General features: G+C 40.3%; 2 protein-coding genes across 2 annotated transcripts; one reads left to right on the plus strand and one right to left on the minus strand.

Moving 5' to 3' along the window:
* Positions 1–1,318: 1,318 nt before the first annotated feature.
* Positions 1,319–2,240, plus strand: LOC119777602 (inactive serine protease 35-like). Its single transcript, XM_038276554.1, has one exon. It carries the CDS (start codon positions 1,461–1,463, stop codon positions 2,103–2,105), a length of 645 nt encoding a protein of 214 aa, XP_038132482.1. The 5' UTR covers positions 1,319–1,460; the 3' UTR covers positions 2,106–2,240.
* An 8,956-nt stretch (positions 2,241–11,196) lies between these two features.
* On the minus strand, positions 11,197–12,374 carry LOC119777571 (atypical chemokine receptor 3-like). Its single transcript, XM_038276479.1, has one exon. It carries the CDS (start codon positions 12,353–12,355, stop codon positions 11,405–11,407), a length of 951 nt encoding a protein of 316 aa, XP_038132407.1. The 5' UTR covers positions 12,356–12,374; the 3' UTR covers positions 11,197–11,404.
* Positions 12,375–13,691: the final 1,317 nt, after the last annotated feature.

Here is a 13,691-nt window from a genome sequence, read left to right on the forward strand (position 1 = left end):
TTCAATACCAAGAAGCAGAGTATTCACTGGATTTGATTTTTGACTTTTTACAGGTAGGCAAACTTACTTTTTGTTTCTTGTAATGTTGTAATGAACTTAAAGGAAAAATCAAGCCTAATAGTATTCATAGTAAAAGAGAAACCCATAATTTTCCCTTTTTTAATATATACATATATATGTATATAGATTACAGCAGATTATAGATAGATAGATGGATAGATAGATAGATAGATAGATAGATAGATAGATATTTTAAATAGATAATGCTTATCTTTTAGTATGGTCTCTAATCCTGTGCAACTCTTAAATTCACCTTTAGGGATTCCCATCCAAAAAATTAAATGAGGACTTTCATATTTTAAAAATACCATGTAGTGTTTTGTAATCTCCATAAGTCTCCACTTTACAATCGATGTCCGTTGGGCTAATGGCTATAAATAACAATTTGACTCCATCTGCTGGTAAAAAGTGGTACTGGGACTTTGACAAAATTGACAAAATGTTTGGATTTCCAGTAGCTGTGTCAAAATAGAATATAATAAATATTAAAAGTGACAAATAATTTGAAATAACACAAAATTAATGAAAGCTATGCGGGTGATTGTTAACATTTTACAAACCTGACTTTGTAAAGGTAATTGTTGAGAATGATACTTCTCTTCAAGTTGGTGGAACTAATGGTTTTTATGTCTTTTTCAGAGTGATGGGCCTTAAACTCATGTTTATCCTGCTCTTTGCAGCCGATCTAGCAGTTTTGGGGCTTTTTGGAGATGATGGAGAAAGTATTTCAAACAGGTGGACCCGGCAGACCCTGCCAAGGCTGTTGGTTAAACACAAAGCCTCTCTGGACAACAGTTTGTTCAGGGGACAGAGAGGGGAAAAAGTGGAAGCAAGAAACAGTACACTCTGTGGAATAGAGTGCCAGGGCAGTCTGTCATCGGTCAACAAGACTGAACAACAGAGGATCCTTGGATATGAAACGTTGTATAATAATAATGGCACACGAGTGCATACAGATGTAAGCTTGCATTGGATGAACGAGGCCCCAGGAGGGGCTACTTCAAGAACAGACCTTCATATTCGCAGGAAACGACAAGTTTATGGGGGAGACGGACGGTTTGTAATCTCAGATCCAAACTTCATCACTAACTACCCATTCTCCACGGCAGTACGCATTTCCACTGGTTGCTCTGGAGTTCTTGTTTCTCCCAAACATGTGTTAACAGCAGCACACTGTATCCATGATGGCAGGGACTACTTGCAGAGTACCAGGAGCCTTAGAGTTGGGTTGTTACAACTCAAACCTGAAAGGAGAAGATTCAGACAAAAGAGGGGAAGAAGACGAAGAGGTGGTAGGATACAAGATAATATAGATTTGAGGGGAGGGAAGGACAAGACTACAGTTGGAGGACTGAGAAGAGGAGAAGAAAGGAGAAGAAGCAAATTAAGAAAGAGCACTGATGAGGGAGAAGCTGTCTTTGGGGAAAAAAGAGTTTGAGAGAAAAGATAGGAAGAAACACAGTCTATGTCGTGTGCAGCGCCATGTAGCACCAGGAAAGCAGGCTGTCTTTCGATGGTCACAAATAAAGCAAACTCAGATTCCTCGAGGATGGATCCACACCAATACCTCCACCGATTCAATGTATCTTGACTTTGATTATGCCCTCCTTGAGCTGAAACACCCTGTCAAGCACAAGCACATGGAGTTGGGGGTGGCGCCAACTTTACCATCTTTTACACGAATTCACTTCTCAGGTTATGACACAGACAAAAGCCTGTCAGACGGGAGTGGAAATCGGAATGTGGTTTATCGCTTCTGCTCAGTGACAAAGGAGTCAGACGATTTGATGTATCAGCACTGTGATGCTGAACGTGGTGCAGCAGGTGCAGGGGTGTATATCCGTCTAAGAATGAAACCCAAACATAAGGGTGGGAAATGGACTTGGCAAAGGAGGGTTATTGGGGTGTTTTCAGGCCATCAGTGGGTGGAGGTGGATCGGGGTGAGCAAAGGGACTTCAATGTGGCAGTCAGGATCACACCTCGCAAATACGCCCAGATCTGCCACTGGATGTATGACAATTCAGCTTTCTGTACTGAGGTTTAAGTTCATAGTTTGATCGATTGACATAAGAAAGAGATGTGTTCACTCTATCAGACACACAAAGACCAGGGATGAGGTATATAGTGTTAGCTCAGCAAATATGAAGCACAGGGGAACATTTTGCATTGTGAAACAGGAGCGTAACACTGAGCATCCTTTTTCTTTCCTCAACAGAGTGTTTTACCAAAGTTCAGTTTATTCTTATATCCTGCTTTAAGTCATGATACTATTGCTATAGCGTTGTGTTAGGAAGAATCAGCAAATGTTTTTCTGTATTACAACTCTTACTAAGCCTCTTTGTGTTTTTCAGACTTCAGCATTTGTTTTTAAAATACAGATTTCAATAAAACAAGGATCTATAAAAAAAATAAGGAGTTTTTAATGTAGTAATGTAATCTTATCTATATATTTTATGGTATGGAATACTTGTACACAGACACTGATATTTGCTTATGTGCAAAACAAATGTTTGACAAGCATTTGACTAACATTTTGATCAGTTCATTGCATGCTCAGTACATCTGTTCTCGTTTTGACATTGCAGAATTTTAATTTCTCTTGGCTTCTTTGGAAAATGGAAGCCCCATTATTTTTGATGTGTTCCCTGTACAATAAGTATTATTTTAATATTTTTGTTCATTTATAATATCTGTTGTTTGTTTTGATTGAAACCATCTTTAAACACCTGCATGCAGTTTTTTGTGTCTTTCTTTTTCAGATACAGCAATTTGCTTGAACTAAATTAATGCACAAAATAAGATAAAACTATGGAAGTTTATATGACACTAAAAAGCAGAGAAACAAATGATATGGATAAAAATAAACTTTACTTTTCAATAGTTTTTTTGTCAATATGCCTCACAGTCATTTTTCTCTTTCTTTAAATTTTTTTTTGTTTTGCAAATACATTATTCTTTTGAGGAAACACATGAGCAGAAACATATACCTCATCATAAAAGTTCCTGAAGTGATTATTCACATGATATACCACAATTTTACTTAAAGTAGGAGTACAAAACCAGCACAAACATGAGAAAAAAGTTTCAATCATTGCGGTTCCTTTATTTCTGTTTCTCAGTTACCTAAGTGAAACATAATAGATACATTAATTATACACAAGCCAATGTTTTCACTGCTTTTTTCCCTGTTCCAGCTAATACAAACTCAACATTAAGAATATTACATCAGCCCAATAATAAAAAAATAAATAAGTTTAATGTGTGGATTGATATTCACAGAAATTACTTGTAATTTGACAATATGGATGAGCAGAGTGCATAGAGCAACATAGAGACAATACACAGGATTATATGTAATTAATTTCTTGAAATATCTTGGTATATGAAAAATTAGCAAATAAGTAGGTTTTTACATGACTTGATGTACCTCTTAGAACTAACTCAAAGACTCCATCAGTAACTTAGATTCTGTTTTTGAAACATCTTTATTTCTCATAAAAAATATCTTTATAAATAAATCCTGATGTCTGGCTGCTGTACTTAGGTTCAGTGTTTTGGTATTTTTGAACTTCTGTCTCTATGGCTGCTTCTTTTTTCAGCAAACTGTTCAAATTTCTTAATAATTAAAGGCACACAATAGAGGATTTAGGCAGCTGTTTACAAATATAGTTATATAAAAATATAACATAAATATAAATGTTTCTTATGCCTATGTAAAAAACAGAACAGCTCCATAGCACATTTATGGAGTCCAGACAACAACAAAAAAAATCCCAATGATGTTAGTTACCACCCGAGGTGTCTGTGGATTGTTAAAAAAGGCTGCCCAGTTCACATACCTCTGCAGAGAAATGTAAGTAAGTACTATGATAACAAATAGCAAAAGAAAAGGCAGTAGAGCAACCCAAACTATCTGACAAATTGATGATGTGTCTTCAGCTTTCGAATCACCAAAACAGGGATGGACAGTATAACAATGGCCACCACAGAAGGCCTGTGTGTGACATAAAAGAGAATAAATCTATCAGCTGTCAGATCCATGCACATTATAATATTGACTTCAACTGTTCATTTTTAAGTTTACAGTTGTTAATATTATTAAATGACAAGCAACTCCTTAAATGATGATGTTTTCAATTAAGAGGAATTTATTTGATCCACTATCATTATGGATCAGGGATGGATCAATTAGATTTGGGAGGAGTTTTGTAATTGGGCATATTACCCACCTGTGGGAGTGTCACTGGTAGAGAGTGGGTGAGTTGGCTGCTATATTTTTTTTAATGCTATACAAATTGCTGTAATCCAGGTTTGACAAGTTATATTTTGGGTATGTTGTTTATACCTTTGATGTGAATAAAGTTCACATCAGCACCGTATTGATCACAGCGGATTCATTTTTTTTGAACGAGTACATCAGACAAGGAACTGGGTGGGCCCAATATGAAGTACACCCCTCTTTTAATCTACGCTCTGGATCACCCATAATTCCAAGTCATATTGTAAAAAATAAAATACTCAAATACATCGTTCTTTTAGGATCTATATTGCGGTTTGAAACATATATTAGTGTATTTTTTACCAACTGTCTAAAGAACTATACACAGTTATTAACATAGTAATTAAAAGTTCCACTGTCTCCTCTGCTATTGGTGTCATGTTTAAATGGCTTACCATCATGTGAAATCTGCCATGTGTTGGGGTATAAGTAAGGTCCAGTCAGTCAACCTAGTCTAAGGTGGGTTTAAAAGGAATTTTTCACATAATTACATCTGCAAAGAGACGTCCTATTCCCCAATTGTGTAGGGGTCCTACCAGGTGTCAGTGACGGGCCCCCTAAGAGGTCGGGGGCCCCTAAGCAACTGCAGTCTGCTTACTGATATTTACACCTTTGGCCCGACCTCAGCCTCTTAGCAGCTTTTTCTTTGTTTCCTGAAGCTGCTGGAATTATGTGAAGAAAACATGTTATGGATAGCAAAAGGATCAGCAGATAAAAGAAGGACTTTTTAAAAATTATTTATTTATTATGAATAAAAAATGTAAAAAAAAAAAAGACTACAGAGGATCAAAGTTAAGCGGCCCACCGACACATAATAGTATGTTAAACAACTTCTGGAGCAGCAGAGCAGAGTTTGAAGCAGGTAAGTGCACGCCGTGCACCTGTAATAAAAGTTGTAACACCAAACAAGGTGGATTGCTCAATGCTGGCTGCTTCTTCTTCTTATGTTTTTTATTGGCGGATGGCCACCAATTTAAGTTGCATTTACCACCACCTACCAGACTGGAATTTGGTCATCAATTATGTCAGAGGGAAGTTATCAATTCATACCTCAATGGTATGCACGAATGTGCATATTATCTATCAATCAATATATATACAAACTCACATATAAATTGTGTGTGTGTGTATATGCACATGCATACACACACATAATCTTACTTTAAATACCATTAAATAATCCAGTGTTTTTTTTTTAAATCTAATTAACTGATTTCTAGCAGAATTAGATTTACTTCATTAAAGGTTCCATCCATCCATCCAGCTGTCTACGGGCGCGAGGCAGAGTACACCCTGGACAGGTTGCCAGTCCATCGCAGGGCATCAATGAAAATCCATCTTTTTCTCTATTTAGTGTAGACTTTAAGTGCTGACATTCCTGAATATTTATCACATTCTAATAATTCATGTTCCACTGTTTCCATCTGATTACAGTAATTACAAGTCCCCATTTCATGTTTTCCTTTTCTGAAAAGAGAACTATTAAGTCCAGTATGGCAATTCTAAGTCGAGATATACCTCTTCTTTCCAACCTGCGCGTTCATGACGCTACGGAAGCCGGCAGACCAAACCAGATGAAAGTGCGCATTCAGCGTCTGCTCTGCCAATAATGCAAGCGTAGAAGAAGAAATGTGCTGTTTAACTGTGCAAAGAAAGAAACAACGAAAGAAAAATGTCTGAGGACTTCAGTGTTGAGGAAGAGCATGAGTTCTTTGCTGAGCTGAATGCGCACTTTCGTCTGGGTTGGTCTGCCGTGGTTTCCGTAGCGCCGTGAACGCGCTTTCAGGAAATCCTATACACTACTGTTTATGCTCTAAAAACATTCTAAATGACTTCGTTTCGAGTAAATTCTGGATGCTACCCACTCAGGACACTTGGAATACATTGGACGAGCAGTATGGAGGAATATTGAAACGTTTTTTGTGGACTTTTATGGACCTATCTGCCTCGGGCGCCATAGACCTCCATTATTTGAATGTCAGCAGACAGCAAGAAGCCTCCCAGATCTCCAGATGCATTTGAGATATCAAAAAAGTACTCCAGAGTGTTGATCAGCATGGGGGTGAGTAGAAAATGAAGGCTAATCATGTTTTGGGTGTACTATTCCTTTAAAATGCCGAACAACAAAAGGGTGGTGGAGCAGCAAACTTTACAGTTAAAGAAAAGGCTTCAAGGACAATTATCCTTTGATGCAGACTGTACTGCCTTCATGGATGGCCTTATTGCCAAAGGCTTTGCTCTACAGTGCCTGAAGAGGAACCACAATGTAGTGATGTGAGGGTGTGGTATATATTACATGATGGAATCTATCACCCCATGAAACAAAAGATAAGGGTTGTCTTTCCTTGTGGAGCCAGTTTTCAAGGCACATCTCTTAATGTAAAGTTGCTACAAGATCCAGATTCGACCATTTCACTAATCGTGTTGGTGACTCGGTTTAGAAGCTGCATAAAATTTGCAGGGGTTCATCTCAACTCTCACAGAAACGGATGAGGAGACTTTGATTCTGGAAAAGGAACACCAGTCAATACTGTATGATCCCAGGCATGCTCATTACAAGAATATTCAAAGAAAAGAAAAGGTTTGAGCAGAAATCGCCTGTGTGCTGGATGATGAGTTTTAATTTTGTTAGACTAAATAAGCATCCATTGCCTTATATTTTGGTCCTATGTAAAAACAAATCAGCTAAACAAGCTGTGCTTGGCACTGCATGCCAGTCATACACAACAATATCTGGCTACTGCAAAAAAAAAAAAAAATTCTAGTAAGTCAATTTTACTTTAATTGCACATTGTCTCAACCTGATCAGGTAAGTGATTATAAGCAAATTAAGACACCATATAAAATAAGAAGCTGTCATTTAAACTTCATAATATCCAATTGCTTTACTCTAAAGGATGAGAATACTTACAGGTTTGTTGCAAATGTGACAAATTAATGGCAGCCCTGCTACTCGGCCATGATCTCCCCCCATCGGTACATGGAGGTTTTATCAATCATTATAGCATGATAATCCTGGAAACCATATGAGTCAACTAAACCATTGAGCATTACAATGCCCGATTATTTCTACACAGGCCATATTTCATGGAACATGAATGCTCTGTCACCATGTGTTCAGTGTATAATAATGTTGGAGGCAGACCAGCTTTGAGTGTACAGAAGTAAAGGTAATTATAGATGCAAGGAACAACATAGCAGACCAGAGGTTTACAGGTGTTTTATTTGACTCTTTAATCCACAGCTGGATGCAGGTTTCACACCATTCTATCTTGCCATGGAACACTCCCTCCTGGAGAGTTGAAGTAAGTGCAGAAGACATCCCTGACAGCTCTGGCTTCAGCTAATCTGCGTCTTCCAGCCGTATTGCCAACAGGCCGCATCCTACGTCCATCCTCCTGGGCCTTGTCCAGGAGCAGCTGGTTCTCCCTTCTACTCAGCAGGAAGCTGTGGAGGATGCAAGCTGCCATCACCACAGAGTCCACATTATGAGGAAGCAGGTTTATCTTATGATGGAGTATTCTCCACCTTGATGCCAGAATACCAAAGGCATTGTGCCCTTCTACATGCCCAACACTTTCAGGTACTACTTCCCATTAAGATTAGGTGGAGGGCACAATTTCATTGGTTGATTGTTGATTATTATATCTATTTGATTTATGATTTATAGAGTAAATATTTCTGACTTCTCAATCACGCATCTTTTCTAAGTCGTTATTTGAAAGGAATACAATTGTTTTACAATTATACTGGAGAAGGAGAAATATAATATCACAATTTCAAGATAGAACTGTTTACCAATATATATCTCTGTAAGAGAAGCATCAGCTTCACTGCACTGGGAGTATCCGAAGCCCCTTTTGACCATCATAGTAATTAAAATTATGCTTTTTATAAATAAACAATTTTACCTTTGTTTATCTTTACCACAAATGTGTTGTATTGACATGCTGTCGAAAATTGCCTATGCTAAAAATTGATATTTAAAAATTGTCATGATTAGAACGTGTGACTCTGAAGAGGCGCAAAAACTGAGACAGTTGGATAATGAGAAAAAGTTTATTGAAAAAATGGAAATGGACAAGATAGGATTTCGGCTGTTCGGAGGTCTGGTGAGCTCTGCTGGAAAAGATAGGGAGGATGGTGAATAAACTGAGCTTTGGGATTTGTGAGAATTTGGGTTTTGATGGTGAACGCACGGAGGTGGCGGCTAGGGCTTGGTCTGGGGAAAGAAGTGCTGTTCGATGGTCCGGGTTGTTGGTGCAGGTCCAGATTCTCTCTCAGTGTTGGTTTGTTGGAGGGTGGACAGGCAGGCGAGCGCAGGCAGGAGGGCTGACAGATGGATCCGGGGTTCTTCTCTGGAAAGAGAACGTTCCAGGTTTCTCTCTGACTCTGATTCCAGGCTTGGGTTTCCAGGCCTTAAACTTGATGGCTTTCTGGAAGGAGATCACAGGGACAAGGTTAGGTTAGGTCTCACAGAAAACGAGGCCAACAAAGAGTTGATCTGTACCACGCAGAAGCGTAAACGAACTGATGCCCTCCTCCTAGTTTCAGCTCCTTATGAAGACTGGTAATTAGCTCTGATGGAATGCACCTGCCCGTCCAGCCCTGCAGAGGAGAGGGAGAAACAAAACACAAACCTGCACCTAGACCACAGAGTATGACAGCACCCCCCCCTTAACGGACGCCCCCTGGCAGCCGTCCAGCAGATGAGGCCTCAAAGTCATCAATAAGAGTCGGATCTAAAATAAAAGAACGAGGAACCCAGGAACGTTCCTCGGGACCATACCCCTCCCAGTCCACCAGGAACTGGCGTCCACGACCCCGACGTCTGGAAGCCAAAATCCTTCGGACAGTAAAAGCAGGATGGCCATCCACAACCCGGGCGGGTGGAGGGGGCCTGGTAGGAGGGCTCAACTGGCTGGAGATGACAGGTTTAATCTGGGAAACGTGGAAAGTGGGGTGAACACGAAGATGAGGAGGAAGCTTGAGGCGAACAGCAGTGGGACTGATGATGCGGTCAATGGTGAATAGGCCAAGGAACCTGGGAGCCATTTTCTTAGAGACTGCCTTCAATGGAAAGTCTTTAGCTGAAAGCCATACCTTCTGTCCAGGGGTGTAAGTGGGTGCAAGAAGGCGTTTACGGTCAGCAATGTTCTTGTTCTGGATGGTGCGTTCAAGTGCTGCTTGGGTCTGCTCCCAAAACCTACGACAACGGAGGAGATGAGACCTGACTGACGGGAGGGCGGATTCAGGAAAAGATGTGGGGAGCAGTGAAGGTTGGTAGCCGAGCGATGCTTCTACGGGGAGACTCCGGTAGCAGTTGAAACATGAGAGTTGTGGGAATACTCCACCCAGGCTAACTGTTGGCTCCATCACTGCATGAAAAGTGAGATTTTCGTCCCCGTAAACTCCCGCAGATCTCCCTGATTTTCGTCAGTTTCCGACAATTTGCAACCCGCGCTTGTCGCCGTTTGTCAGTGCCACAAATTGTCGGGAACGGACTCTGACGTATGTGGAGAGCGATCGCTGTACTAATGGCCCTAATTAGCATATGAATGCAGCGAACCCGCGCGGCTGGCCAGGTCTGGCTTGAATAACCTACTCAGTATTGGCTGAAACCACTATTCTCAAACAAGTAAAATCGCTCGTGATTGGCAGCAAAACCACACGTGGCCAGGCTAGGCTTTAATTTTCTTACTGAATATTGGACGGAACCACTTAAACAAGTAAAATCGCTCGTGATTGGTTGGCATATATATATATATTTACATATATATTTACATAAATATATAAGTAAATATATATATACATATACAAATATATATTTATTTATTTATTCATATATTTATTCATTCATATGTTGTGTATTTATGTTATCCTACACTACTACACAACTATTAGGCTACCATCAAGGACATGAATGAATTTATACAGGAAATGAACATTTGCCAGGAAGATGTTTATGCAAAGAAAGAGCTTTATTAAAACAAACACAACTATATACAACGCGAGGATCTGCCCACACATGCGTATCCAAAAATTACAACTCCGTGAACTGTCCGTTTGCCTCCCCGGGGTTGGAGGTAACTGGCAGCATTCCCTCTGAGGCAGGTCCGATGTGCAGACGCCTACTGTGCGTGGCTCTGTACTTCGGCATCGCTTCTAACAGGGACTGCAGCTTAACACAGAGTTCAGAGAGATCCGGCCTACGAAATGACGGCGGCCGTACAATCCATCCGCCAACGACGCCATCTTCTTCGTCAGACATGAGGTCGACGGTGGCGGACTTCCAGAGTTCGACTTCCTCATGAGCTAGCACACTCTGCCTCGATTCCAGCAGCTGTAAAAAAAAAAAAAAAAAAAAAAAACAATGAATCAGCACTATGCGATGGGATGCACTGCGTATGGACACAACACATCTATCAACGCACCTGAAAAATAGTCACCAAATAAAGTCTTTATGAGGAGAGATTAGGCTGTGAAAACAAAATGTACAGTTATGATCGGTATCCATCCGTATCTATTTCCTTTTACCGCAGAATGAAAGCATATTCTTTAACTCTTACCCTTGCTCCGGTTCATAGCGCCTGCAATTTGTCTCCGAGTTGTGAAGACGGCATACTGCTTCCTGTGAAACACAAAAAATACACTTTAATAAAGCTTGTTCTTTCAAGGCTACTATTAGCCGTAGCTTAGGCTAGGCTGCTTTTAGCTTAGCAGGCAGTAATCGAACATTTATTTACTGCTAGCTTCTCTTCTTTGAGTTCGTCTCTCCCGCACAGTTGTTCGACATTTTAAGTTTGTTTCAGTAACAATAATAATGAAAGAAAGGGAAAAAAAACTTAATGGTCCATGAAAAAAATATACAGATAACACAAGACAGAGTAATAAAAGATATCTGGTAAAAGACAGTAACAAAAAATCAATTACAATGACAAGTTGCAACTGTTATAAAAGCGATTTTACTTGGTGTATTTTGTTTAAATTTTTGATCAATTAATTAGAAGGGGAAGGGCATGTTTTGGCTAAAAGACACAGCTTTTTCTTTGTTCTGTACATTTTCAAATGTCAATCGAAGCTTCTGCAGTTGTAGTTGCATCCTGTGTTTGTGAAATTCTTATCCGTTGTAAATTTTCCTGGTTTTGACAAACAATGCACATTTTCTGAGAAGTAAAGGCATACAGCAGTGGATTAAAGCAATTATTTAGAAATGCAAGGGCTTTGACAATGTCCCATATATCTATACAAAACTCCAACAGACTTTTATTATTGAAGCTTATAGATCCCAAGGCCAACATGTTTATAGCATGAAGAGGAGTCCAAAGTACAAAGTTACTTATAACAATACTAGTTAGTAGCCTGGTTGTCTGTGGATAATTGAAAAAGGCTGCCTGGGTAACTTTACTGTGGAGGCAAATGTAGGAATAGGCAACCACAAAAATGGAAGCAAATCCAGATGTGGTCTCTAACAGTAGCACTGCCACTCCCTGAGCTTTGGATGAAAACTGAGGGTAGCAGTACGTCCAGTCCTTGTTAGTTTCCAGTTGTTCAAACACCAAAGCAGGGATAGACAGGATCATAGCAACAATCCAAAGCAGAACCATCAACAGTCTTTGATGTACCTGAATCCACATCCGTCGTTGCACTACCACAATGTAGCGCTGCACACTTAAAGCCGTCACAATCAACAGGCTTCCATAAAGGCTACAGTACACAAGATAACCCAGAAGCTTACAAGGCACCTCGCCGAATGTCCAGCTTTGTAGCAAAGTGTAAATCCACATGGGGAGAGTCAGCAGAGATAGCAGGTCAGAAACTGCCAGATTCAGCATCAAACACCGACTCAAGTGAGACATGTTCTGCCAGTTAGGCTTCAGAATAATCACAGCAATGTTACCAGGAATTCCCAGGAGAAAGCAAAAGGACAAAACCACCGCGGGGATCAACCCACTTGATTTCCAGTTACGAGGGGGTAGAAGTACTTGAGTAGACACATTGGTGTTAGGATCCATGGTGCAGTTGGCTGTAAAAGCTGTGCACTGAGTAGTAAAAAGGTAGTTAATGAGCTGTCAAGGAAGTAAAGTGGTCAGTGAAACAGGAATTGAAAAAAGGCCAAACCAATAAAAAAGGGGCTGGAACATCCAGCCTCATCTTTTGTTAGCAATAGGAAATGCTCAGTCCGATGTTGTTGGCACGAAAAACAGATGAAAACCTGATAAATACACTCAAACTCATTTGTGATTTTAACATTTGCAATCCTTTAGCTATGAATTACCTGACTACCATAGCCTTCTAGAAGATAACCAGAAGACAACTTTTCTATCATTGTATGCTCAGTTTTGGTTACACATCTGTTACTATTACTATTTCTAATGTCCTTTTTTTGTAGAGTTTTTCTTAACTACATTTTATCATCATCGTCCAGCATATGAAAAACAGAAATGATTTTCCTTTTTCCATCTCGTATTTATATCTTGTAGAAATGATAAGGTGGGTGCAAGCCCCAGTTGATCAGCAAATCAAATGTCGAAAGTGTTATATTACTCACCTTTAGTACGATGCAACGCTTTTTGTGCTATATTTTTGTCCTACTCTACAGCAGTTTCTGCATTGCGTGAGTGTTATATGAGAGATACACTATATTGCCAAAAGTATTTGCTCACCTGCCTTGACTCACATATGAGCTTAAGTGACATCCCGTTCCTAATCCATAGGGTTCAATATGACGTCGGTCCACCCTTTGCAGCTAGAACAGCTTCAACTCTTCTGGGAAGGCTGTCCACAAGGTTTAGGAGTGTGTTTATGGGAATTTTTGACCATTCTTCCAGAAGCGCATTTGTGAGGTTGCACACTGATGTTGGACGAGAAGGCCTGGCTCTCAGTCTCCGCTCTAATTCATCCCAAAGGTGTTCTATCGGGTTGAGGTCAGGACTCTGTGCAGGCCAGTCAAGTTCATCCACACCAGACTCTGTCATCCATGTCTTTATGGACCTTGCTTTGTGCACTGGTGCACAGTCATGTTGGAAGAGGAAGGGGCCAGCTCCAAACTGTTCCCACAAAGTTGGGAGCATGGAATTGTCCAAAATGTCTTGGGATACTGAAGCATTCAGAGTTCCTTTCACTGGAACTAAGGGGCCAAGCCCAGCTCCTGAAAAACAACCCCACACCATAATCCCCCCTCCAACAAACTTTACACTTGGCACAATGCAGTCAGACAAGTACCGTTCTCCTGGCAACCGCCAAACCCAGACCCGTCCATCAGATTGCCAGATGGAGAAGCGCGATTCGTCACTCCAGAGAACGCGTCTCCACTGCTCTAGAGTCCAGTGGCGGCGTGCTTTACACCAC

The sequence above is a fragment of the Cyprinodon tularosa genome, unplaced genomic scaffold (assembly GCF_016077235.1).
Source record: "Cyprinodon tularosa strain WSP-4 unplaced genomic scaffold, ASM1607723v1 ctg125, whole genome shotgun sequence".
NCBI classification, from domain to species: Eukaryota; Metazoa; Chordata; class Actinopteri; order Cyprinodontiformes; family Cyprinodontidae; genus Cyprinodon; species Cyprinodon tularosa.